Below are 26,608 nucleotides of genomic sequence, written 5' to 3'. Positions count from 1 at the left end.
TCAGTCTTGATAAAGAAGCGGTTAGCTTCGAAACCGGTAGACATTTTAATTAAGTTATAATAAAATACTTATAGTGATTTTAAAACAAAGTTACATTTTAATTATAAATATTTGTGTTTTTATTATTGCAAAAATACTTTAATTTCATGCTATTTCTTTAAGCTTAAGCGGCTCATTATTAAAAATAGTTATTAAATTGTGGTAGTGTGGGTTCGAACCCAGAAACTGTGGATACTCCTGATGATGATATAGTTTTTCTGAGATAAATTTTGCTTTTTGCTGTAATTATTTTCAAATTTTTTAACCATCACCGTAAAAAAACGTGGAGAAGCAAATTAGGATTACAAGCGGAATATAGTCGGCCAGGAAGGTATATTAGCGAGACCTACTGGCGTACTGCTGCTGGTCCGTGTGGTTCCGCGGGGGCGGCGGGTAGCGGAAGGAGCAGATCCACTCGTCGGCCACGCGGAGCACGCGCCCCGTGACGCGCGCGTAGTACTCGTAGTTGTCCCGCCCGAACACGTCCCCGCGGGCGAACCGCTCAATCAGCTGCCGCATCACGCGCGTCGCCACCTGCACCGCCACGCGCACCGCAGGTTAACAAGGGATTGAGTATCATCACAGCGCAAAGCAATCGGCATAGTACAATTAAATCCTTTCAATGACTACTCTAGTTTGATATGTCTTCTCCTTCTTGGCGTGCCTTGTGAGGTCCCCCCGTGAGGCGATCCTGCACCGTCCGGAATAACTCCTCCACTCCTCAGTCTTACAGTCTTTCTATTTTTCCCATCAATTTGATATTTTCGTTATTTATTGTTTCGGCATTCATTTTAATGTAAGACATGACTAAATTGTAAATAAAACGGTTGTTTTTTACCACTTGAGCATTATATTTTATTTTTAATGACTAGCTTCGGAAGCTACAGATGCTTCCATCTACCATATTTACTATTATTTAAAATTTTAATACTGAAATTCCGGTAGATCTATTGAATGTGGCCAAAATCCACCAATTGACAAAAACAGAGTTGAAATCTAATAATTTATGCTTCAATTTACTGATTTTTGACACTTTTCAATCCAAGCCAAGTTTTTACCATGATGAACTTTTTCGCTAGTACATATTTGGTTGTTATGTTTGGAAAAAATACATATTTATCCAAAACCATAATGTATAAAATTACAATTTCTTAATAATCTGTTGGTTTTCGCTCCATTCTGGTAGGCAACACTGGGTAGCGCGGGGTCAAAATTTTACACAATACAGAGGGCCGGAAAAGGAAAGAGTTTGCACACCGCTGATCTAGTATTTGATAGATGTTTGACGTGATGATTCCGAGTTTAATTCAGTCGCAATTAGTTTCACCTGAACACGGATATTGCTACTGCCTAGAACAACCCCTCGAGCTTTATACAAGTGACCGAGCGAGACTATGAGGGAAGCGAGGCACATGGAAAAATGCGAAATAGTAATCATTTACTCACATTGACTTCCGCCTGGTGATGCATTAATGAAAACAGAAAACAGAAGCTGTATTTACATGCTAACACCACTGCACTACTCATAAAGCATTATTCGGTTAGTGATAACGACATATCCAAATAAACAAACACTGAAGTTCCTATTTTTAGACTTTTTGTCATTTTGTTCACCCTTCTAAACAAAATCTGACTGACAAGTCCCAAAAAAATCTCGAGAGACAGAAGTTAGCCTGTGCTTTTACGAACTTTAAAAATATATACAAAATATGTACATTATTTATTGATTTGGCATTAACTTTGTGGAATAACAAGATTTAAATATAAAAATTGAACACTCGTATAAGACCACTTTTAGAGTTTATTAATGTAAACAAGACTAGTTTCGAAAACCACAGATGTTCTCATCAACAGGTGATAACGCAGACAGTTTACATTTTCAACTGTTAATGAGAACATCCATAGCTCTTGAAACTAATTGTTTTCTTTCTATATTCAAGTTAAAATATGTACTGCAATTTTATTAATATTTCCACGATTTAAATATAGGTACATTTGAAGATAGGAGCTTCATCCATTAAGTTAACACATTGTTGTCGGCCGGTTTTTCATCAATCCCGACTCTAACTAGTAAACTAATTAGGGTCGTATCCCAATTCCGATCTGTACAATGTATGCAGGCGTCTCTCGCGCTCTTCCAAAAGTAAGCAAATAGAACGCTTATAAGCGTCTCCCGCTCTCTACAGACTGTACGCAAAAGACATTTTTAAACGTTTCCTGTAAACAATGTGTTAACACACTAAAGACGGAAAAGGTATTTCTACCCGTTGGGTCGATTAATGGTTAAGGACGGGAAGTGTATTTTTACCTTCTGCGCCGGCCTCATTTCAATGTAAGAAATGAAGAAATTACATATAATAATGAGAAAGAAATTACATGTATTAATGTTTTTATATTAATATTAGGTACCAATCTCTTTGTTAAGGTACATTATATAATTATGTACATATAACATTATATGTACATAATTATTAATTCCCGTCACCAGCGGTCCGCAGGCGTAAAAACACCCGTCTCAAGTGTGTAAAGGTGGGGACTGACCTCCATATTTGGTCATAAATAACATTTGCGGCGAGCATCCGACTTCAGATGGAGCACTTGGAACGCTGTACTGACTATACGAATGCTGGCATCGTAACGTGTTATTTTAGGACAAAATGACTCCGGTCAGTCCCCAGCTTTAAGAAGAACATCCCATTTTATAAGATTGTTATTGGATAAGTGATGTGGATATAATACATGTAGAATGGGTTAGTCTGGTCGGGTACCTTGAAGCGCTCGACGTCCTGCATGGTGGCGGCGCGGCCATCCGACACGCAGGAGTGGAAGAAGGAGGGCGCCACGGACACGCCCAGCGCCTCGGCCGTCATGCCCGTGCCCGCGCGCTCCGCGCTGGACGCCATCACGCGGAAGGTGCCGAACAGCAGCACCAGCAGGCGCTGCGTGTGCCCCGGCAGGGAGAGCACCAGCCTGACGAGAGGAAACCACACTATACAGCTGCACAAAGGATGCCCTACCCTACCGCTATACTTCAACAATTTTAATTAATATTTTTAATTAATGTTTTACTTAGTAAATACCACTATTTATAGAATTTATAGGAAATAGTGGTATTTACTAAGTAAAACATTAATTAAAAATGGATAGATTTTACCACAAAATGACTGCCGAATCAATTAATGAAATTTTAATTAATATTCTAGACATTCGTGGAGGTCCTCACAAAACGTTACATTTCCATTATAAATGATTTCAGGTAATCAGGAATTCTAGCTTGTAAAATTGTTATGTTTTGGTGCGATTTAATGATTTCATATTGGTTTAACACAGGATTGGTCATATTTTGTGGCAACTTTAATCAAGATTTCAATAGAATACAGTAAACAGAACAGATTCGCATTTAAAGAATTTTTGTGGAATATTGGAAATGTAACTTTTTGGTGAGGACCTCCACATTTCTACTTACAATCTTAAAATTAATAACGCAGTTCTCTCTAATAAAGTGACTGAGCTCTTGTACTTGGAGAGGGACTTACACTTATTATTTATGTTTGTTGGTAAAACAATTATTATTATTATTATTATTTTTTTTAAATTTAATTTAAAATATATTAATTCATCCGAGAATAAAACAATCCTAATTACTTTTCATGATATCCCCACAAGAATATAACTAACAAAATTATTTTGTTATAAAATCACTATATATCTTGTTTTAACTTAATTACATATTAGGTGTGTGCATATGAAACCATCGTTTACCGACGGATGGCAGTAGCTTTTGTATGTGTACGTACTTGAAGTTTGCAACATATTGCTTAATGCTCTTATATTACAGTTGTTAAACGTAAGATAAGTTGTTCGTTTGCAGCATCCATCAATAAGTATTTCTTCATAGACTTGTAAGAAATGGGAGTAAAGTCAAACTTTCTGATGTTGCTAATCTACAGTATTAACAATAGATCCCAGATGCCTTATGAGATTTGCAACATCATTGTTCCACGTGTGTCTAGATAGATAATGACGCATAAACTCGCCCGTGTTTTAAAACAGGATGCTGCAAGTGTTTGACGAGGAATGCATTTACAAAAAAATTATATACCTTCTGATTTCGGCAATCTGTTTTTCCTCCGGGAGTTCTACGGCATTGAAGAGTTGTATCTCTCCTTCGCGACCAAACACGCCGCCAGGCAGTTTCCTGAAAAATCAAACGATTCGGTTACACCAATTTGCTGAGGCGGCCAATAGAACGAAGTCGGATCAGTTTGGTTGGTCAATGCTGACTGAAGTTCCTGATTGGCCCACACTAGATTATGCCTCCTGTTTATCCAACACAGATTAAAATAATAGGTTTTTTCTTTAAGTTAGAAGAAACGAAAATCCACTTGATGATTTATAAACCTTGTGCATAATAATGGATGGAAAGATTGATAAAGACATAGAAAGGAGAGTGAATGCTGGGAACAAAAGTAAATGGTGCACTGAAATCAATTATGGCAAATAAAAACCTATCAGCGGAAGCTAAACTGGCAGTGCACAACGGAGTCCTGGTTCCAACTCTAATGTATGGAAGTGAAACATGGAGTTGGCAAAAGAAGGATGAAAGTAGACTGAATGCAGTCGAAATGCGATCTCTCAGAAGAATGTGCGACAAAACGATGTATGATAGATGTTCGAATAGTGAAATAAGGAAGGAATGCAAAGCTTATGAGATAAGCATTATCGATAAAATTAAGAAAGGTGTGTTGAGATGGTTTGAACACGTAGAGCGATTGAGTGAGGAAAGAACCGTAAAACAAATTTATGAGGCGAATTTAATTGGGAAAAGAAGCAGAGGAAGACCGAGAAAAACATGGCACGATCAGGTATGCCAAATATGTACTTGAAAGTGGTCAGGTTAGGAGTAGTAACAATCGGCGGGTATTTATGAGGAGATGCATGAACGTGGAAGAGGCGAAGAATGTTTGCAAAGACAGAGTGGAGTGGCGTTCTATTCTTTCTGCCTACCTCTGCGCGGAAGCGGCGTGATGGTTAGTTAGTTAGTTAGTAGTACATAATAAACAAGGTAAATAATAAATGCAATTCCCATTTAAAAAAAATAAAATCCAGATAGATAATGCTATACTTCATTTGAGTAACTACCCGTAACCGTGAGTAAAGTATTCTGACTCATAATATAAAGTATTTAAAGAGTCTTTTACCAGCATGTATGAAAGAAATGGAGAAAGTATTTCGTGTTTTGCATGAAAAATATCAATATGCATAACGGTTTCCTTCACATTTTTTACTGTCATAAGTCCGAATAATGGCTGATAATTTAAGTTTTGTACTAACATTTCGCTCACTCCTTTCAAGAACGTCATAAATCAAAAATCGACACTTTTCAGTTGTGCATGTTTTCGGAATGCCCAGAAAATCTACTATATTCCAGCGAAAGAGGCATATTTTTAACTTAATATTTACCCGCTACAGGGCAGAAAGTGTTGTTTTTGCATTTTTAAGAAAATGTATTAATTAGTTATTTTTTTAAATAAACTAAATATTTTTCAAATGGAGAAAAAACCTTCAGGTTTTACCTAAAAATATCTGTTGCTCAGAAAAAGGTTCAATAAGTGGCTTGATATTTATTTTTGATACTTCGTATTATATTTTTAAACTTTAAAAACGTTCTCCTGAAAAATCAAGTTTTTTTATTTATGACGTTCTTGAAAGGAGTGAGCGATTTGTTGGTGAAACTACATTTTTTAACAATACAAATGAATAGTTTTTTTTTCACTTCTATTTTATTTGACCAGTGACCGGATTTTGTCGTTACCGGCATCATCAGACTGGTAGGAGGCTGCACAAAATTCTACAACAAGGCAGGGGATGAAAGCCATGATTTGAAAATAAAGTTTTTGTTTTATTGTATAGATGACTGTCCGCCTCCGTAGTGTAATGGTCAGCACGCTCGGCTACTGTTCTGGAGGTCCCGGGTTCGATTCCCAGGGGGGGTCAAATAAATATAAGTGATTTTTTAACTCTAATATTTATTCAATATAACCCTGGACTAATACCCGAAGCAGAGGGCTGATCACCGTTCCTTCATATGTTAATGATCAAGATAACACTACGTTTATATGATGCAGTGCCCTATGCACCATAAGGTGCGAATAAGGGTTTGAATGAAAATAAATGATGTCTAATAACATTTTTGGGATGTACAAAATGGCAAAATGTATGAAATTTCTAATATCACAGTTAAAGACTAACTAACTGACCGCTGCAAAATAACATGAAGTCGACAAAAAGCGTTAATTTAATTCATGGTACCTGAGGAATTTCTTCAATACACTGGCGATAGTGTAGACCGAGTAGTTGTCCACGTTGACGAGGCGGCCGGCCTGCAGAAAGTGAATGAGCTTCTTCATGGCCCCCTGATGGCCGGGTGCTCTGAACACATCCCTTCTCAGCGGAGCCTCCTTGTTTAGCTTCAGTATCAACACCTGCAAACACACAACATATTCAAACACCGTATTTGAAAATGATGCGGAATGCATCGAAACACGTGTCACAGTAGATTTTAAGAAATAGTGGTATTTACTAAGTAAAACATTAATTAAAAACAAATTATCAATTTGAATCAAGATTGAAAAACAGCCGGAATGGGCCCGAAGACATGGCAAAGTTATCCTACAACATGACAACGCACCGCCTCATACAGCTAAAGTGGTGAAGAACACTCTCAAAGCATTGAGTTGGGAAATATTATCGCACCCGCCGTACTCTCCAGATCTTGCCCCGTCCGACTATCACCTTTTCGCATTGATGGGACACTCACTCGCAGAGCAGCGCTTCGCCAATTTTGAAAAAGTCGAAAAATGGCTCGTCGAATGGTTTGCCTCGAAAGGGAATTTTTTTTTTTGGAATGGTATCCATGATTTGCCTCAAAGATAGGCAAAATGTATAGAATCCGATGGTCAATACTTTCAATAAAAAAATTGAGATTCCCTTGAGAATTAAGCGTTTTCTTTATTGAAAAACCGGCAAACTTCAACTAACACCCCTGGTAAAGTATTCTCTTATGGTAGAAAAAGTCCAAAATAAGTTTCCAGGATATCTCTACATGACAAATTATATCATTTATTCACAGAATGAAAACCAACAATAGTTTAGAGACAAGAAGGAATATGTATTTATGTTTTTAATAAATAAAAAAAACATTAATTTACAATAATGTGTCCTCATTGAGTTTTTCCATGCCGAGGGCACATTTTGAACATACCCTACTACGAACTTGATTGAAACTAGCATGCTCATAATAAGCACACCTGTTCACACATGCTCAAAACCCCCTCCCTTCCACCCGCACTGCAAGTAGGAAGCCCGAAAAACGAACTGTCGATTTTTAACCGGTTAACTGCCAAAAGCGTCTTAAGACGCATAATTTTCTGTGAACGGAGCGCCGCTCATACAAAAATTATGTCTTAAGACGCGCCGTTTTATATGGGCTTTTACTAAAGAAAATCAATTATTTAAAATGTACAAATATATTGAACGCATAGTAACATCTATTGAGAATATCTTTGCATAGTTAGAATTGAAACAGAATTTGTTTTTACCATTTTAAACGTAAATTAAAGAGAGCTTTGTCGTCCGAACAATTGATGGCGCTCAGGGTTGTCCAATAATCCCGAGTTGCCGTCACTGCCGAATCTGATGACAGTGAGTTTAGTGTCGATTCTGATGATTTTTATTTTTAATTTTTTTAAATCATAGTGTGTGTGTGTGTGTGTATACTTTTAATATTAAACTAACATAAACAATTACTTTTGACATATAATTTAGTTTTCATATTTTCTATGACAAATTTTGTGACAACCCTGCACCATGAACAATTAATTTTATCATTATGGATAAATGACTGCACGCATGCTATTCATTTATTTGGTAAGTTTTATAAATAAACGTTATTACACTTTCAATAACGATATGTTTAGAAGGTTTTATTTTTGTCGTAAAATTCGCGGCGTGCTGGGTACCGCCATACATGTACCTGCCGGCAGTCAAAAGGTTAAGCATGCTAATGAGCACACTCATTTCTAGCAAAGTATGCGCTCGTTTCTAGCATACACTTTGTGTACATAAGTAAAACTTGCTCAAATATAGCAGGCTCATTTGCTCAAATACAGCATGTGTATCTAGACCTATAATTCCACAAAGGCAAGGTTTAAAAGTCCTGAATTTCAGGTACCAGTCCAGGGTCTATCAACCTATAAATGAGTTGATAGAACCTGAACTCGCCTGTGACAACATAAATTCACAAAGATAACATTTTCAATAACACTTATGACTATGTTTAATTAACTGTTTCTATTTTTACAAAAATGCATTTTTAAAACAATTTTATTAAATTTTTTTTTTTGTTCTTTTTTTGAAAGCTGTCCCACCGCATGCCCAGATCTGATACAGAAGCATCTAGGCTTCCTGACATCTGCTCTTACAAAGATAACATTTTCAATAACACTTATGACTATGTTTAATTAACTGTTTCTATTTATACATAAATGCATTTTTAAAACTATTTTTTTAAATGTTTTTTTTTGTTCTTTTTTTGAAAGCTGTCCCACCGCATGCCCAAATCTGATACAGAAGCATCTAGGCTTCCTGACATCTGCTCTTGCAAAGCAATTTTTTTAAACTAAGTTGCGAAATTCATTATAAATGTGAAACAATATCAAATAAATATTTTTTTGTTCCATGTAAAAACGAGTTTTCTTTCGTCATATTTATTTCGTTAAAAAACCCTGTACTTTATTTAAATTTAAAATCGTATATTTCATGAGCCATAGTTGTAAACATTCTGATAAGAACTAGATATTCGCCGCATGATTTTTACTATCGATATTATCATCGGTTCGAATGACAATAAAAGATAAGAGAATCTCAAAAACGTAGCACAAAAAGTCGGAATGCAAACCTTCGACGCAATCATCGAGGCGATAATCACACAAAGTCGGACTTATTAATTAATTAAACCAATGAAGAACGACACCCGTAATGTAATAATTGTAGGTATTATTCCTGTTAACGACGCGAGTCATGAACTACACATTCCTGTGCACATTCAAGTGTCAAATTTACGAACGTACGAACATTTAAATTCTGTTCATTATCCAATTGTATTTTGATAGGTTCTCGTCGTACTTACGAGCAAAGGTCCCGGAATGTCGTTCTTGCAGACTTCTTGCAGAGGGACTCCGAACTTGACTTTCTCGAGCCGCCGCGGGTACGGCAGGGTGCTCGGATGGCCGCAAGACGTGACCACATTGCTCAATGTCGCGGCCCTCCGGTGCATCCTCCTAGCCCAGCTACTCATTTTAGGGCCTGCGAGGAATCATTCAGGCATAACCTAATAGTGTTTTACTCATTCGATACGAATCGACACAATGGATGAGGTACAATAGTAACAGTTAATCGACACGAGACGCGCACTATAACACTGCACAATTTTCATTCACACATCACACGGCCATTCAAAAAACAAACACTACGAGCGACCACACCTCCGCGATTCTATATGATTTAATTTGTTTTGAATTTTAAAAAATCAATCGCGAAATGGAATGCGAGTCACAGGCGAGTGATGCCATGTTAAATAATTTTTGTTGATGTTTTGGATGTTTTCATGTTTTTGACAATATGTTTTTTTTTATATATGACAACATTCAATAGATTTCTCCACGCAAAAATTGTGACAGATAAAAACATGGTTTCTAATTTCAGATAAAAGCAAAAATAATGTTGATGCTTATGTTTTAAAATCTACATTATAAAGACAGTATGTATCTCATATCTCAACAAGCTATTTAAAATACATATTTTTAATGTTTTGAAAATAATAACATTACAGAACAACAACATAAAAACCTTTAGAATTGCCATGAATTTAATAATAAGTGTTTTTTATAGATATAAAAATGTTATAAAACACCTTTTTACTAATTAAAAGACTTCATATCCATGAAACATCACATGTTCACGGAAAACTTCCTATGCTAATTCACCCATTTAGGATTCATGATGGAAAATAAATAGCTACATCCATTTATTTCTCAACACACTAATAGTTCCAAACTAAGACAAGCTTGCATGAGTATACGAGTCTTCTTCTTCTTCAAACCCTTATCCGCACCCCAATGGTGCATAGGGCATTGCATCATATAAACACAGTGTTATCTTGATCGTTAACACATGAAGGAAAGGTGATCAGCCCTCCGGTTCAGGCACCAGTCCTGGGTATATTAAAAGCTGTCCCACCGCATGCCCAGATCTGATACAGAAGCATCTAGGCTTGCTGACAGATCTGCTCTTGCTAAGCAATTTTTTTTAACTAAGTCTCGAAATTTAATGAAAATGTGAAACAATGTAAAATTGTATCCCGATATGTATGTCAATTTAAATAAATAAAATATTGTTAGTCCATCACCAAATTTTCTAGAAGTACCCCAGTGTACCAGTCCTGGGTAATATTGAATAAATATTACAGTAGAAAAATCACATATATTTATTTGACCCCCCCTGTGAATCAAACCCGGGACCTCCGGAATTGTAGCCGAGCGTACTGACCATTACACTATGGAGGATGACCGTACGAGTATGAGATAGTATATGAGTACAGCTATGAAACCAGAAGCACCCTAGCCATTGTTGCAATGCTCCCTTTCCTACATACTATTCCTCCTTCATTTCCTTTCCCATCTAGCAGTAATCTTATTCACCTTCATTCATTTTTTAACAATGAAATTTGTTTTAAAAATATAGGAGTGTTTGTAATCATGTGTACATGTTCTTATATAAAGATTTGTAATTTGTACATATTTTAAACAGCTAAAGTTCTTACAGGAAATGAACATGGATTTATTAATTGTAGGTTATAATTTCTGAAATCAGTTGTAGCAAATAAAAACCTTTTGGCAAAAGCTATTCTGGTAGTGTACAATGGAGTACTGGTTCCAACATGGTATGGAAAAGAAGCAGAGGAAGGATGAATGTAGAATAAATGCAGCTAAAATGCAATCTATCAGACAAATGTGCGACAAAATGATGTATGACAGATGTTCGAATGGTAAAATAAGAAAATAATTATTTTCAACTGGTCTGGGTGTTTGTGATGTATTTTTCACATTTACCTTCCCTATCATTATTATCCTACATGCAGACAAGACTCTACAAATAGAGGCTTTGCGGGTTATTCCTTTTTTTTTAAATGCAAGGCTGAGATAAGGGTTATCAATAAAATTAATTTAAACAAATTTGTGAGGCGAATGTGGTTAGTGATAGAAGGGAGGAAGACCGAGGAAAACTTGGCATGGTCAAGTATTTCAAATACTTAAAAGTGGTCAGGTGAGGAGTCGGGATAATCGGTCGGTATGTATGAGCAGATAAATGAATGTGGATGAGGCGAAAATTGTTTGCAAAGACAGGTTGATGCGGCTCTCTATTCTCTCCGCCTACCCCCGCGAGGAAGCGGCGTGATGGTCAGTTAGTTTTCAGTTATAAGCGATTCACATCTAGTTTGCGGCTTGTTTTACATACCTTCTTTGTCCAAAATTTAAAAGAAAATGATTGTTTTTTTACCATTTGAGTTATATTTATTTTATTTTAACGATTAGTTTCATTAATGAAAAAATGAAAATTTAGAAATCCAAAAAAAATAAAATCCTAATAATAATTTAATAAATAATAATATTATTATTATCTTATCTGACTTATTTCAAGTCTTCACCTTTGCTTTCCATTTTTCCTTTATTCTCAAACTCCAGCCCCAACTCACCCCCCTCCCCCTAACTTATCCCCCTCCTTATTTATAGAACAGATAATTATTTATGCTTTAGTTTATATTTAGACCTGAAGATGGAAGCATAGCTTCCAAAACTAGTTGTTATTATAAAATGGTTGTGGTCCCATAGTAAGTGTCGCAGACTCTTAAGGCAGAGTTTCTCGGCTCGAACCCACTCTTCCACAATTTGATACCTATTTCTAGTAATGAGCCGCTTAGGCTCACAGAAATATAATAGTATGAAATTGAAATATTTGTGTAAATAATAAAAACACAAATATTTCCCTTTAAAATAAAATAATAAAATAAAAATAACTAAATAAAAGTGATAAAAAACAAGTGTTTTCTTTTAAATTTCATCATGTCTTACCACATAGTGAATGCCGAAACAATAAATAAAATACCTTCTTTGTCTAATGAAATAAAAATGCTTGTTTTATATTTTTATACATATATTTTACACTATACATAATCTGAATAACATGTAACAATTGTAATGACAACAGATGATAATGAGAAAACAGTCATTTCCACAATCCTTCCCGTCATTTCTAGACTCCCAAAAACAACAGGACCGCGTATAATTTTCATTAAGGCTTCAATTTTCAAATATTCCTCCGCTCCATTTAACGCTAAATACATATTAGTACATTAGTTACTCTGTGAATTGGATAAATAGTTTGTGCAATTATTACAATGATAATCATGTCATGGCAGTACGGGATGTCGTATCAAAATTGGCGTTGCGTTCGCCATCTTTGAACAGAAGACAAAATAAATACCCGAATACGTTTGCAACTTCAGAAATGGGATGAAATATTCAGCATTTATTGGATGGGTAGGTTATATAAGGTGCACCATTTAAGTCAAGATTCACATAAAAAGCGACTTTATATATACATACTAACTCCCTGCGACATCATGTTGGATTACACTATTACAAATCAATCGCTATATTTTTTTAAAATAAATAACAAATGTCTTTATTTATAAAAAAAACTTGTACCTAACTAAGAATGATTTGTAAATACAGTAATCTCTTATTAACAGCAGTTCTGCTCATCTGCACTAATAAAGTAATGTCAATCATCGTCTAAATTGATCATTTTACCTTCCATCACTTAAGATTACACTAAATTTGGTAAATCGTAAAAATTTACATCCATAATCAAACCTCAGTCCTTGCAGCGATACCCACTTTTTTATTCATACCATTTTAGCAAAAAATTAGGATAACATATGTATGTATTGACTTTTAACACAAGGAACCAGCAATTCATAAAGCTTCGACCTAACGTTTTGACAGCACTAGGGCTCATGTACAAGACAATGCCATAGACCATTTTTAGCACAAAGAAAAATCTTCAAAAGGTTGGTACTGTAAGAAATTGACTGAACATTTCAAGAGAAATTGATCATCTTTAATATATTGAGGGTAGGATACATCTTTTGTTGTAAGGACTTTTTGTAAAAACAGTAAAATTTTAACATGTTTACAGATATATACAGGCATATAACCGTCGTAATTAAAGAGAGATTACTGTAAATAAAAAAATCGCTTGGCTTTGTAAAACTATTGAACCTTCCTGATCCTTGAAACTTAACATTAACTCTGCGAGTTTCAGATTTCGAGAACCTTAAGAATCATAAATAATGAGTAAAAATGTTGAGGAGGGGAAAAGGGAGGACTCGGGGTAAGATAAGTTTATGTTTAAACTAGCTCCAGCCTCTTCATTTCCTTGAGGAGCTCCTGCCCCATCTTGGCGGGAGAGGGGGTCACGATGACCCCGGCCGCGCGGAGGGCGTCGATCTTGTCCTGCGCGCCCCCTTTGCCCCCCGAGATGATGGCCCCTGCGTGTCCCATCCGGCGCCCCGGCGGGGCTGACAATCCCGCGATAAACGACACCACGGGCTTGGCTTTGATTCCCTAAACAGTTCAGTAAAAGATACAATTAATTATGACATAATATCAAAGTTCAAAGATGATGCAATCTCAGGAGACAAGTATGCGGTAAGTGTAATGGATTCCATCATTAAACTTTCACTTACAGTTTTAAAAACTTCTGCATGCAACGGTGATATATACTTTGTATGCTATTTGAAAATGTGATATAAAAATGGGAAAATATTTCTAAATGTTGCTTTTATTGACCATAGTTCAAGTTGAAATAAAACAATTTTTGGCACGCACACACTGGAAAACGTGTGTATTGGTGATTCTGTCCCTGATTTTTTCACAAATTATTTCCATCATTGCAAATGAATAACTTTATATTATAATACTTTTATGTAATACGTAATTATATTACGGAGGAATACAAAAAATTCTGAGCCCGTATCTGTTATGTATATTTTTTATTAATATTCTTATTATTGGAGTCGAATTGTAGTAAATACATATCACCGGGAAGGGAAGGTTAATTTACAGATAGTATTCCACCGTATTATGGCAGCTGCTTGTTTTGTATTACTTGCACGGGCTGATTAATCACATCCATGATGACGTGACTGACCGGCCCAAATGAAATTTATAATAATTGTAGACAGTATTTTTTAAATATACATAAATTTGTAAAATATACACACATATGATTAACTTTCTTGTTGACTTTGATTATGTAGAATTTTCAACATGCAAATAATATGCTATTGGCTTAGTATGCAAATCACGTAAGTCACATTTTGGCAACAACAACAAAAAAACACCCATAAATTTCAACAATTCCTTTACTAAATAAAGTGAATATGTATTCATCTATGATAATAACTATGAAAGTCATAGTATGGTGTTGTAATTCCATAGGTTCAAAGTAATTCAAAGGTGGAGACTGACCGGAGCATTTAGTCGTAACATCCCTCGCGGCGAGCATCCGAAACTATGGACGGAGCGCTCGGCTCGGTGTACTGACTGCCTGAATGCTCGCATCGTAACATGTTACGTTACGACGAAATGCTCCGGTCAGTCTTCGCCCTAATAGGTTTTGTTGTTGTTATTGTACCTTTTGAACATTTTTTTTACAAAATAGATATATGAGAGTTGCACAGTACGGCTGTCCAAACTCAAAACACAGTAAGGGTAATTTTTTTTTGTAAAGCCATTTTTTTGCCTTTTTGGACTAAGTAGATTCTATTTACATAGTCCAAAAATGCAAAAAAACCAACTACAAAAAAATGTCCCTTACTGTGTTTTAAGTTTGGACAGCCGAGTAGGGTGTGACACATATTATGTTTTATTTGATCAGATATATCCCCATTCCATAACGTCACATTTCCAGATGATCATATAGAATAATTGACATGCCATGGATTTTAGGAATGATAAAACAAGATGCGATGTCCCCTAAACAAGTACCGAGTGCAATGTCGATATCCTTTCATAAACTCATCTGCGGAGCCTTCTCGCAATCTTGTCAAAAGTGCTTTCATGTTGTTACGGCGCTTTGGTGTTTGTACGGCAGAATTTGCTCAGACTGCCGGGTATCCTACACTTGCGGACATGTGGCATTTCACATTCTGCAACTTTTCCAATGGAGTCATTTAGCTCGCAAGAGAAGCGAATGCTATCACATGGCAGAGGGCATCTGTCAAACATGCCAACTGAATTAAAAATACCGCTTACATTTTAGGGCATTTGATTGAGACAGATCACTGTCAAAGGAGGGCAAATCGTTGCAGACTTGGAGCGCGGAAATGGTAGCGAAAATGGCTTGTGGTTGACACGCAGCTTTATATATCGCCGGTTAAATGCCAAACTGCCACACCAAAAAAATTTAACTCTTTATTCCAAAAATGGTATCTAAATTGTCAACATTTTCATATTCGAAAGGCGCCCATGATTCTAGCGTTAGACATGGACATTTCTAACCCTAGAATTACGGGTGTCTTTTAAGATACCATTTTTGGAATAAAGAGTTTTTTTTGCATTGTGGCCCTTTGGCATTTAACCAGCGATATGTACACATATGGGATGTAGCGATACAATCCGTTTTATCAGTAGTGTAAATTATCGACCAATTACAAAATTGCGCAAAATTAATTTATTTGAAAAAACAATTCAATGAAAACCAACCGCCCGATTTATTCCATTAAACGATTCAAAAGAAAGAAAAAAGCATTTCACAAAAAACAAAACTATGTTGATCTTCACTAGAATAAGAAAATATCAAGAATACTTGAAATGACTCATTATCGACAAATAAAAAAAACTTTTGTTAGTCCTACAATGGAACTAATTTTGTTAATTTACTATGTAAAGCCAAACAATATAAATATTTTTAAATACATTTCATTAATATTACACTAAGAAAACTGATAAGCAATTACCGTAATATTTGGTAAAATAAAGACCTAATTGTTCATTTTTTTGTTCATGAGGTAAGCTAGCTTTGTTTTTAAATTTATAAATAACAAAGTTTAAAAAAAAAAACAATTTGTTTTAAAGCTGGAACACGAATGGATCTAAAAAAACAATGACGCACGAGTCATAGTAATGCAATGTAATTTGAGTCATGTCCCAAAAGGGAACGCTTTGAAACAAGACTAGTTGACGTGATCAACACGCTGTTTCTTTGTAGATAGACATATCCACATGATGCAAACGGGACACATGTGACATCATATATCTAAAATCGGTAATAATTTGACATTTTGGTAAAATTTCACGCATGAGAAAGTATTATTGAAATAATAATTTAAGTTGAGGGTTAGGAGATGCTTCCGGTTACGCGCTCTCCGCTGTCAGCAGTTTTGGGCGTTGACTGTTGCAACATTCGGAGTAAGCGCTCTCGGAAGGTAGTTATAACGTCATAATCCTCAAGAGCATAACCGTAACAAGGCGATCAAAAAAGTGCATGTCAAATTCTCCACACACTTGTGAAGAAACGTAACTTTGTTTGGTTTTTGTCGTTTTGTAGATAGTACGAGTTAATTTTGATGGCTGAAAAAAGAGAATGATAAAGCTCGGCTACGTATGGTACAGAAAACGGCTGCATGAAGCGATCAAATGACAAGATTACGTATAAAGTAACGGTGACTGATGCGATAATGCTTAGTAAATAGCTTTCCCAACCATAATTCCGCCGGTTCCACTCTAACTGGCTACGGAACTAACCTTGGGGCCCTGTTAAACAAGTTAAACAATACTGTTAATTTTTAGGGTGGTCCACATTATGTCGCTCAAGGAAAGAACATTTCGGGGGGTAACCATCAACTGGTGGGGAATACATATCGCTATTGAAAATTTCAAATCAGTTGACAAGATAAAATATAAATTGTGAGGGAGAACAGAAAGGATGTTCTCTGTAGTTTCCTTTTCCCTTGTCCGCATCCAACGGTTCGTAAGGCGATGCATCATATTGACTCAGTGTGATCTAGATCGCTAATAACATGAAGGCTTCAGGTACCGATCCAGGGTAATATTAACTAAACGTTAAAATGAAAAATCACTCAAATTGATACTTATTTTGAGCACTATAGAGGCCCTATGGACTAAAATAAATATGCATCATTAAATTTTAGTCAATATCATTTAAATAAATCTTCCAATAAAACTCCCAATATCAAAATAAAACATATTTTGCATATTAAAAGCATTTTTAACTTTGTGGTATGGTAATATAACACTATCCTTATCATTCATCTTTCACTTTGTGTAAATGAAAGCCTGAAAGCCACAATTAATCACAAACAAGAAATTTTGCAAAGCATAGCTTCCACACATATTTTAATTTTTTTATTTTTATAAAAAAAGATAAATATGTGTGTTTTTATTATTTACAAAAATATTTCAATTTTATTCTATTTCTCTGAGCCTATGCGGCTCATTATTAGAAATAGGTATTAAATTATGGTAGAGTGGGTTCGAACCGAGAAACTCTGACTCGAGAGTCCGCGAAACTAACCACGGGACCACAACCCGACACAAAGTTGGATCTCAACTGTCAAATAAGATGCAAATCCTACTGCAAACCATTGATCTGTCATCGGCTGACTGAATGGAATTTCATCTCTAACTTGTATGGTGGACATATCGCTCACTCCTTTCAAGAACGTCATAAATAAAAATACTTGATTTTTCAGGAGAACGTTTTTAAAGTTTAAAAATATAACACAATGTATTAAAAATAAATATCAAGCCACTTTTTGAACTTTTTACTGTGCAACAGATCTTTTTAGGTAAAACCTGAAGGTTATTTCTGCATTTGCAAAATATTTAGTATATTTAAAAAAATAATTAAACAATACCTTTTCTTCAAAATGCGAAAACAACATTTTCTGCCCTGTAGCGGGTAAATATTAAATTTAAATAATGCCTCTTTTGCTGGGATATAGTACATTTTCTGGGCATTCCGAAAACATGCACAACTGAAAATTGACCTGTTTTGATTTATGACGTTCTTGAAAGGAGTGAGCGATATGTATACACATTTTAAAATAATCAAGTGATATGAATGTTCAAAAACATGGGCAAAATGGTGAAAGTTACGAAAGCATATAAAGCGACTATTCAAACCAGTCTGTGCTGTTTCTGCGAGTTATTTAAAATAAATCTTGATAAAAATATCTCATTATAAAATCAATGTGTGTTTTTACAAAAATTTGGACAGAATCAAAATATTTGAGGTAAAATTTTAGAATTGATTCCTTATTGGGATTGGGGATATCTAAACTCGTCAAAATCACCGACAAATAAAAAAAAATATGTCATTTAACTTAACAGTGTGATCTGTCCATCTACAGTGGAACCTCTCATAATGAGTAATTTGCGTAACGACCAAAAAAATTGTTAAAAAGTTGCTCCCTTAACGACCGCATAATGTGTTACAGAGAAAGGTCAAGTCCCTTTTTCGCGACATTCACTTATGAGCCGGGACTTCTGCGCCAGCAGAATTGATTCAGCTGTTACTTTCTGGTAAAATCTATCCATTTTCAATTTAAGTTTTATTTAGCAAATACCACTATTTATTAAAATCTACTGTGACACGTCCGCCTCCGTAGTGTAATGGTCAGCACGCTCGGCTACCGTTCTGAAGGTCCCGGGTTCGATTCCCAAGGGGGGTATAATAAATATAAGTGATTTTTTCACTGTAATATTTATTTAATATTACCCTAGACAGATCTGTCAGGAAGCCTAGATGCTTCTGTATCAGATCTGGGCATGCGGTGGGACAGCTTTCAATACCCTAGACTTGTACCTGAAGCGGAGGGCTGATCACCTTTCCTTCATGTGTAAAACGATCAAGATAACACTGCGTTTATATGACGCAGTGCCCTATGCACTATTGGGGTGCCGATAAGGGTTTTATTTTTATTATTATTATTGCTGTGACACGTGTTTCGATACATTCCGCATCATTTTCAAACGCCATAATTGAAAATGATGCGGAACGCATCGAAACACGAGTCACAGTTGATTTAAAAAAATAGTGGTATTTACTGAGTAAAACTTTCATTTAAAAAAAATCGCTTAACGAGTAAGATTCTGAGTAAAACTTTAATTTATAAAAAAAAATATTCTGGAACAAATTATGTTCGTTATGAGAGGTTCTACTGTATTTGAGGCTTAGGTAAAATTTAAGAATTGATTTCATATTGCCTTTGGGATCTCTAAACTCGTCAAAATCACCGATGAATAAAAAAAAAATCTTATATCCAAACAATGTGATAATCTGTCCATCTACTTGCGTCGGACTAATTTGATACGGTTTTCATTGCTACACTTCATAGCCAGGCATATTTAGCTTATGCCATTTTTCTATTCTACGTACATACGGGTGTGTATAGAGAGGGATACAATAGGAGGTACCCAACACTGATAATTTATTCTACTGCTATTAGAACAAAACTATTACAATCTTTATGTGGTCGTGTGTGTAGAGCCAACAGGCAGCAAAGAAGCCAATCAATCATAATAAAAATCTATCAATTTAAGTCTTGACTATTACAATACATACATAATGTACTAAAGGGGAATAAATTATGTAAGTCCATATTATTTTTTGACACCTCAACATAGATGAAGAAGAATTTAGAAGTTTGGATATTTTCGGGGCTTACGACCGTCATAGGGTGGTTTAAGTGATCACATGTAACATTCACCAATTCTACCCATGATTGACAATCACACTACTCAAATTCTTGGAACATCAATATACATATATGGTTCAGTTTCGAAACATAGTGCAGACATCTATTGGTGAGATGAAAGAAGTTTTTTATTGAGCGTGTGAAGTCTAAATCCTGGATTATGATCACATACACGAGAAACGCTAGAAAATATCCTTTTCATTTTATTATTTTACCTTACAATTTAAGCAGTTAATTTATTTACACGTTTTGAGTGTGCTCAAGTATTTGAACACACTCAAAATGTTGTATGTACATAATGTACTAAAGGGGGAATTCCCAGGGATGTGAGTGATTTTTTCACTCTAATATTTATTCAATATTACCCTGGACCGGTACCTGAAGCACAGGGCTGATCACCTTTCCTTCGTGTATGTATATACATACAATACACCACATATCCTCAATCACTTATATTTCAACTCAAGGTACAAAATTTTGTGTAAAACTAGGAAATTATTACGACATTATAATACAAAAGAGAAAACTTATGTCGATTCTTCTCCCTCTCCTCCTCCCGCCATCTTCCATGGTGACAGGAGTGTCTGTATGGCCGACAATCGACCTACTGGATGAGGGAATGAATACTGACCGAGTTGTGCTTGATGAGGTACTCGGCCGCTTGCTCCTCGGCCACCCCTCCGATCTCCCCGATGAAGATGATCCCCTTGGTCTCCGGGTCCTGGAGAAACACCTCCAGGCAGTCGATGAAGTCGGTGCCGTTGAAAGGGTCACCGCCGATGCCGACGCACAGGGTCTGCCCTAATCCTACCTGTCCAGACAAATGATACATATTCAACAAATATATATATATATATATATCGGAGATTGCCATAATGGTTCTATTCTTCAGGAAATTGATAATCATTTATATGTATACTTTTTTTCTTTGTAAATTTGACAGAATAACGAATGGGAGAATTTCGATTGAAAATTTAAGATGGTTGTTCAATTAAAAGTTCAATCTAGTTATTATTCATTATTTTATGTATTCATTTTAAATCAAACACAGATTTTTTGAGTCTACTAAGTTGTATTTTACTAACAAAAACACATTAAAAATTTATATTGTGACAATTGTTTCGCCTTGTTAGGGTATTATCAAACGAAATGGTTGAATTATGAAACAAGGCGCCTTGTTAGGGCATTATCAAACCACATTCGTATGATAATGCCCTAACAAGGCGAAACAATTGTCATAATATAAATTTTTTTGTGTTTTTGTTAATATAATACAACTTAGTAGACTCAAAAAATCTGTGTTTGATTTAAAATTAATACATAAATTAAAATGGAGTTCTACAAATTAAACGCCAAAATCAATAAATTAATTATTCATTATTTTCTTAAACTTTATAGAATGAAATAACTTTGTTATAATCACTTTTTTATTAATACAATTTAACCTACTGGTTTCAACAAGAACCTTGTCATCATCAGGATTTATATTAATTCAAAAACATGTACATGTAATGCACATTTAGGATTTTTGCCGAGTGTGTGGAAGTTTTTTGGTGAGAGTATTTTAATGTTTTTGAATTAATATAAACCCTGATGATGACAAGGTTCTTGTTGAAACCGGTAGGTTAAATTGAATTGATAAAAAAGTGGTTATAACAAAGTTATTTCATTTTATAAAGTTTATAAAATCTGCGGAAAACATTCAAGAAAACATTATTTTCTTATTTATTTACTTCCACAAGTATTCCCATAGTGATTATACATGATTATGAAATGAAAAAAAAAGCCACAATAAAATATATATCTCTTCAATGTTCACAGTGTAAGAAATGTTGTGATAATTGCGAATAAATATTTTCTAACATACCCTTAGAAAATATTTTGTGACAATTCATATTTTGGACATATGGATCTAAACATCTTAAAATGAATGTGACGACGATGTTTTAAAACAACATTGTCCTCGTTTATCCCAATACTTTTAAAATTTACATTACAAGCCATTGTACAAAAGATGTCGTTTCCATATCGCTCACTCCTTTCAAGAACGTCATAAATCAAAAAACTTGATTTTTCAGGAAAACGTTTTTAAAGTTAAAATATATAATACAATGTATTCAAAATAAATATCAAGCCACTTATTGAACTTTTTACTGTGCAACAGATCTTTTTAAGTAAAACCTGAAGGTTTTCTCCATTAGAAAAATATTTAGTATATTTAAAAAAATAATTAAACGATACCTTTTCTTCAAAATTCAAAAACAACATTTTCTGCCCTGTAGCGGGTAAATATTAAGTTTAAAATATGCCGCTTTTGCTGGGATATAGTACATTTTCTGGGCATTCCGAAAACATGCACAACTGAAAATTGACGATTTTTGATTTATGACGTTGTTGAAAGGAGTGAGCGGTATCCGTGATAGTGGATGTGATTAGTTACGGACGTTACCTCGGTAGTCTGCTGAACCGCCTCGTAGGTCAGGGTGCCGGAGCGGGAGACCACGCCCACGCAGCCGCGCTTGTGGATGTGGCCGGGCATGATGCCGATCTTGCACTGCTCGGGCGCGATGATGCCCGGGCAGTTGGGCCCCACGAGGCGCGACACGCTCTGCCGGATCAGCTTGTGCTTCACCCGGACCATGTCCTGCAAACCGAGCGCGCAATCCTCAATACACACGCCATGATAATGGACCTTCTCTCATAACTTTTAACCCTTTCCATTCTGACCATTTTTTCTCATAGCTACTCTGATCAAAAAAATGCGACGTTTTTCTACCGTTAAAATAAATATTTTGGTTCCCTCAATTTGGGACACTCTGTCTGGCAATTCATACGACCATGTTAATTGAGATTAACTGTATTTATCTGAAATATTTTTTGGTAGAATATACTCAGGTGATAGAGAAATCAGTGATTAAAGTTATAACTGCGCCGGGCCAGACATTGTGGCCCACGGAGATGCCTACTAGAATCATACGGGCCAGAATGTCTGGCCTACAGAGTGGTAAGAGTTAAGAAACGTCCGAGACATTACTATTTATCATTAGAATCCTTACTGTCCATCAAACCTCCTCCCACTACCTCCTTCCCTAAACTACCTTCTTCCTTTGCCTTCCTTATTATCATCAATTTGTAATTTATGTTTTTTTAAATGTTCAAGTACTATCTACCCTCTGATTGCAAACAGCTACATATGGTATCAAAAGTTTTGATCAATATTACTAGTCTGTTTTTGGTCGGTTGGAAGATATTGCTTTTTAGCAATTAGCCCGCCAATGTACTTATTTCTTTACAACATTTTGAGTGTGTCCAAATACTTGTTCATCTGGTCAAATTATAAGCCTAAATAATAAAAATGAAAATGATATTTTCTGGCGTTTCTCATGTGTGTGATTACAATCCAGGATTTGGACCTCATATACTAATAAAAGAGTTTCTGGTCAATTACAAGCTTCTTTTCATCTCACCAATAGATGTCTCTAGTGAAGTTCTAGTGATTCAAAAATAATGTTTCAAAATTGGTTCATATATATAGAGATTCCAAGAATGTGAGTAGTGTGGTTGTCAATAATGGGTAGATTTGGTGAATGTTACACGTGTGTAAAGTGATCACTTAAACCAGCCTATGACGGTCGTCAGCCCCGTAAATGCCCAGACATCCATATTCTTCTTCATCTTTGATGAGATGTCAAAAAAACTTATTTGTTCTCTGTACATAAAGTTTAAATAAATAAATAATGCCCTGGGGCAATAAGCCTAGTCCGCTGACGAAGCTCAGAACTCACGTGCTGCGGGATTCCCTCGGTGATGCACACGATGAGCGGCATCTGGGCGTCGATGGCCTCGATGATGGCGTTGGCGGCGGCCGGCGGGGGCACGTAGATGACGGAGGCGTCGGCCCCCGTGGCGTTCTTGGCCTCCACCACCGAGTTGAACACCGGCAGCTCCAGGTGAGTCTTACCCCCCTTGCCGGGCGAGACTCCGCCCACCACCTTGCTGCCGTACTCGATGGCCTGCTTCATGTGGAAGGTGGCCTGCTTGCCGGTGAAACCCTGCGCAAACGGAAACACTCAAATCTCTCTTTGTATTTCAATTAATCGCTAGAAACTCTATCCTCCCCCATTCCACTAAAAACTATCCGGAAGAGTAGTTTCAGACTGGAATCACTTAGTTGTTAACTCAACTTAGATCAACTGGTTCCAAACATAAAGAAAGAAGACAAAATACAGTGTAAGGGCAGGTTGCAAACTACAATAAAACATGTAATACTATTATAATCTACAACATTTTGAGTGTGTCAAAAAAAAGTGTGTCTTGTTCACAAAATCTGATTATCTTCAATTACAGGAGTCATTTTCTTATTATTTTTTGACATCTCATCAAAGATGAAGAAGAATATGGAAGTCTGGGCATTTACGGGGCTGACGACCATCACAGGCTGGTCCGAGTGATCACCTTACACACGTGTAACATTCACCAATTCCACCCATTATTGACAACCACACCACTTAAATTTAATGAGATGTTAAAAATAATATGAAAATAACTCCTGTAATCGGAGATAATCCAGATTTTGTGAACAAGTATTTGGACACACTCAAAATGTTGTATTAAAATTGTTTATGAAAAAGATTTGCATGTTTTTGAGATATACAGGTTGACATCAGATGATTTAAAATATAAGTATATTTGAAATTGTCAAATATAAATATATGTAAGGATTTACCAAAACTTCCCGCCCACCACAGATGTGTGTGATCCGGCAACATTGTTAATATTTTTAAAATTTTCACCTGGCAGATAACTTTGGTCTGTCCATTGAGTTTCAGGTTTTTTCTAGTCTGGTTATACTGGGAATTAAACCGGACATTGCTGAGAACCAGCCCATCTAAAAACAACAAACAAATTGATAAGCAAATATTCAAAACAACTGATAAGTGCATGCGCAAAGGTTCAAACGGCTACACTGGTTTTACTCGATAATTAAACACTGTTCCTAGACATGCCCGTTGATCTTTGATCGGAAAACATTAATACAGTTAAGTACCAAGGAATGATGCGAAATCGAACTAGCTAATCCCATATCTACATTGTTGCTCGTGACTACCAATTAAGAGAGATCTTTACAGATCAATCACGTCTATTGCCAAATACACGACTACAAGCTACTAGTCGTAATATTCAAGTTAATAATAACCTTTGTGAAATAGAGAGACCGTGACCTAGACAAAAATGACATCGATTATTACTTAAGGTCAAATTCATACATGTAAACAGTTAAAATAATTATATTCTAGTTAACTGAATAAAACAGCGAAAGAAGAATAAAACGACATGCCAGATTTTGACAATTCCCAGAAAAAGAATACGAAACATACAAATGAAGGACTTAATAATGTACTTGTATTTGAGTCGGTTGGGTAAATTATTGACAAGAATCGTAAATATTCAACGGAACATTCGAAATAACATGATTTATATTACATAATTCAATGTCTTACCTCGCGCACGGCTAAAAAACCTGGCGGCAGCAGCCATTTTTATATTTGATCTACTTACAAAAAAATTACGTCAAGTTGAATCTATGATCTCATTACTACTTTTTTTTTTAAATGGACGTTATGGCAACACTGTCAAATAAGTACAAAAACACACGTGCGTTTTTAGAATTCGACTTCAACATTTTTTTTTCATAGTTTCCAATTCCGCTAAACCTTTGCAAAAACCTTGTCTATTCTCTTTTTTTGTCAAAGGGAAAATTTCCGCACTAAATAGACATGTTTGGAATCGAGATCAATTTAATGTGGATAGTAGATACAGTCCTAATTAGCTAGAAAACTTTGGTTCCACATATGACGACCGTTGGTGGATAAAAACGTTATCGTCAAATAAACCAAAGCTTTATGGTAAAATAAACGCCTTAAAATAAATGCCTTACCCTGTCTGGCAGCGAGGGTGATTCTTCTATCGGTGATCCAGAGATGAACAATGTGTCAGAGCCATCTTGCGGGACTCCAGGGGTAAGCAAAGTGAAGCAGAGGAAACAAGTTTGTCCAAGGAAAGGGTCTGAAATTGGCATGGCCTAGGTGACATCTATTATAGAAGGACCTATAACTTTAGGACGAAGAGAGCTGACATCAACAGTCTAAAAAGACGATAAGTTGGGATGAAGCCATGAAGAAGAAGAAGAGAAAATAATTATACTTGAAAAGTCCTTGAGGTAAAAAGTTTACCTTGAGGGATTCACACACATGTTTTCTACTGGTGCGGAGTAGAATTCTAGGCATCCGAGGCATCTTCTATTTTCTTTCCAATTAAGAAGTCCTTAACCTTAAGTTTTTGACTTGTTGTATCCATTTACATACATATATTCCAATTCTATATCACTTAACTTTTGTATTGTTAACGATTAGATTTTCATCCTTTTTATCCAATGCGGTCCCTGATGCACCATTCTGTGTGGGTAAGGATTAAGTAGGATAATAATTGATACATTATATTTCTAAAATATATATTTCAACAGGAAAGTAAAATTTCTTACTAATTTTTTTTCTTTCCCCATAGCAACTGGTCAACTGCCATGTTGGTATCAGATTCAATTCAAATATAGGTTGAAATGAAAAATTGGAAGTAAAAAGTAAAAAATATAATTTTAATTTACTA

The 26,608-nt window shown here is 35.6% G+C and overlaps 2 protein-coding genes across 5 annotated transcripts in view; both read right to left on the bottom strand.

Annotated features, from left to right (window-relative positions):
* The window catches only part of RhoGAP71E (Rho GTPase activating protein at 71E), a 28,080-nt gene extending 18,402 nt beyond the window's left edge, over window positions 1-9,678 (bottom strand). For 3 of the 4 annotated variants that reach the window (XM_088273950.1, XM_088273952.1, XM_088273953.1), the window contains exons 1-6: window positions 9,230-9,650; window positions 6,352-6,524; window positions 4,142-4,237; window positions 2,808-3,009; window positions 1,486-1,497; window positions 390-573 (exon numbers count right to left, since the gene is read on the bottom strand). In XM_088273950.1, the coding sequence (XP_088130076.1) occupies window positions 390-573; window positions 1,486-1,497; window positions 2,808-3,009; window positions 4,142-4,237; window positions 6,352-6,524; window positions 9,230-9,397 (835 nt within the window). In that variant the 5' untranslated portion in view covers window positions 9,398-9,650. Of the gene's footprint in view, window positions 1-389; window positions 574-1,485; window positions 1,498-2,807; window positions 3,010-4,141; window positions 4,238-6,351; window positions 6,525-9,229 lie in introns of all 4 variants that reach the window. The other variant, XM_088273951.1, reaches the window with a different exon arrangement.
* Window positions 9,679-12,294: 2,616 nt separating this feature from the next.
* LOC148301009 (succinate--CoA ligase [ADP/GDP-forming] subunit alpha, mitochondrial-like) lies at window positions 12,295-25,498 on the bottom strand. The gene is made up of 6 exons (XM_088273911.1): window positions 25,447-25,498; window positions 24,739-24,833; window positions 23,731-23,997; window positions 22,395-22,589; window positions 20,577-20,756; window positions 12,295-13,787 (listed from the first exon to the last, which is right to left on the bottom strand). Exons 1-6 carry the CDS (start codon window positions 25,481-25,483, stop codon window positions 13,572-13,574), a joined length of 990 nt encoding a protein of 329 aa, XP_088130037.1. The 5' UTR covers window positions 25,484-25,498; the 3' UTR covers window positions 12,295-13,571.
* Between the last annotated feature and the right edge of the window lie 1,110 nt (window positions 25,499-26,608).

The sequence above is a fragment of the Brachycentrus maculatus genome, unplaced genomic scaffold (assembly GCF_059751285.1).
Source record: "Brachycentrus maculatus isolate JH-2025_06_01 unplaced genomic scaffold, ASM5975128v1 h1tg000620l, whole genome shotgun sequence".
In the NCBI taxonomy this organism is placed as follows: Eukaryota; Metazoa; Arthropoda; class Insecta; order Trichoptera; family Brachycentridae; genus Brachycentrus; species Brachycentrus maculatus.
This window is presented reverse-complemented; position numbering and strand designations above follow the sequence as displayed.